We start from the raw sequence: 2,179 nt of genomic DNA, 5'->3' as shown, positions 1-2,179 counted from the left end.
AAATTGAAGGATAAAAACCATGTGATCATCTTAATAGATGCAGAAAAAGCTTCCAACAAAATTCAACACCGATTTATGATAAAAACTCTCCAGAAAGTAGGCATAGAGGGAACCTACCTCAACATAATAAAGGCCATATATGACAAACCCACAGCCAACACCATTCTCAATGGTGAAAAACTGGAACCATTTCCTCTAAGATCAGGAACAAGACAAAGCTGCCCACTCTCACCACTGTTATTCAACATAGTTTTGTAAGTCCTAGCCCGACAATCACAGAAGAAAAAGAAATAAAAGGAATACAAATTGGAAAAGAAATAAAACTGCTACTGTTTGCAGATGACATGACACTATGATACTAGTTACTAGTTACTATGATACTATGATACTAGATGACATGATACTATGCATAGGAGATCCTAAAGATGTGGGAAACCAATCTGATACTTATTTTTCTGAAATCAATCTGATACCTGTTTTCTATCATAGCTGGAACTGGAAGCTGTATCCATTAAGTTTTTGCTCTGCTGTAGGACCCTAGGAATCTAAGTCCCTAGGGGAGGAAGGGCTAGGAGGACAAGAGGAGGAAGAAGCCTCTAATGTTTAGGATCCAAAATTCCCTTACGTTGTTCCCATAAGAGCAACAATCAGGGGGTCTCTTTTTCGTGGCGCCTTGGTGGCAGTCGGCCGCTTCAGAATGAAGCTGAACATCTCTTTCCTGGCCACTGGCTGCCAGAAACTCATTGAAGTGGACGATGAACGAAAACTTCGTACCTTTTATGAGAAGCGTATGGCCACAGAAGTTGCTGCTGATGTTCTGGGTGAAGAACGGAAGGGTTATGTGGTCCGAATCAGTGGTGGGAATGACAAACAGGGTTTCCCCATGAAGCAGGGTGTCCTGACCCATGGCCAAGTCCGCCTGCTACTGAGTAGGGGGCATTCCTGTTACAGACCAAGGACTGGAGAAAGAAAGCACAAATCTGTATGGTGTTGCATTGTGGATGCCAATCTGAGCATTCTCAATTTGGTCACTGTAAAAAAAGGGGAGAAAGATATTCCTGCACTCACTGATACTACTGTGCCTCGTCGCCTGGGGCCCAAAAAAGCTAGCAGAATCCACAAACTTTTCAATCTCTCTAAAGAAAATGATGTCTACCAGTGTGTTTTGAGAAAGCCCCTAAACAAAGAAGGTAAGAAACCTAGGACCAAAGCACCCCAGATTCAGCGTCTTGTTACTCCACGTGTTCTGCAACACAAACTTTGGCATATTGCTTTGAAGAAACAGCGTACTAAGAAAAATAAGGAAGAGGCGTCAGAATATGCTAACCTTTTGGCCAAGAGAATGAAGAAGGCCAAATAGAAAGGCCAGGAACAGAATGCCAAGAGACAGAGGCTGTCCTCTCTGAGAGCTTCTCCTTCTGAGTCCAGTCAAAAATGAGATATTCTAAGAGTAACAATAAATAAGATCAGACATCACACACACACACAAAAAGAGCAACAATCAGGTTCTAGAAAAAGTTTCAATTTGCATGTGAATACCACTTTAGCATAAAAAGTCAAGAAAATATTATCTATTTCAAATGGGAGGATGGTTTGTTGATGGATAATATGAAGGAGGTAGAGAGTACCTTAAGCTTACTTTGACACATGACTACTAAACACCTGTTTTTCAACAGTACTGTAGGCTGGAAGTTGAAGTGAAATTTCAATTGATTAAAGAAAATGAAACAATGGGGTCTTTCTTGCCCATAGAGTTTGGGGAGTGTGTTTCAAATTTTCTAAAGAAACTCTCATAAAGATAAATAGTCAAGTGAGTTTCTTTGCTGTGGCAATTCCCCCTCATGAGATATTTACTTCTAATCATTAGAAAATTAAAGAAAATGGAGGTAGAGAAAAGCTAACACCTATCCTTCTCAAACCTATCCTTCTCAAAAAAAAGAAGTAAAGCTGTCACTGTTAGCAGATGACATGATACTATACATAGAGAATCCTAAAGATGCTACCAGAAAACTACTAGAGCTAATCAATGAATTTGGTGAAGTAGCAGGATACAAAATTAAGGCACAGAAATCTCAGGCATTCATATACATTAATGATGAAAAATCTAAAAGTGAAATCAAGAAAACACTCCCATTTACCACTGCAACAAAAAGAATAAAATATCTAGGATTAAACCTAC

At 39.5% G+C, this 2,179-nt stretch overlaps 1 protein-coding gene across 1 annotated transcript; it reads left to right on the top strand.

Moving 5' to 3' along the window:
• Positions 1 to 688: 688 nt before the first annotated feature.
• On the top strand, positions 689 to 1,360 carry LOC309829993 (small ribosomal subunit protein eS6-like; the record flags this gene model as incomplete). Its single annotated transcript, XM_082666262.1, has 1 exon — positions 689 to 1,360. Exon 1 carries the CDS (start codon positions 698 to 700, stop codon positions 1,358 to 1,360), a length of 663 nt encoding a protein of 220 aa, XP_082522388.1. The 5' UTR covers positions 689 to 697.
• Positions 1,361 to 2,179: the final 819 nt, after the last annotated feature.

The sequence above is a fragment of the Grampus griseus genome, assembly GCF_964374135.1.
Source record: "Grampus griseus genome assembly, chromosome: 11".
In the NCBI taxonomy this organism is placed as follows: Eukaryota; Metazoa; Chordata; class Mammalia; order Artiodactyla; family Delphinidae; genus Grampus; species Grampus griseus.
Note: the sequence above shows the minus strand (reverse complement) of the source record. Positions and strands in the feature narration are given on the sequence as shown.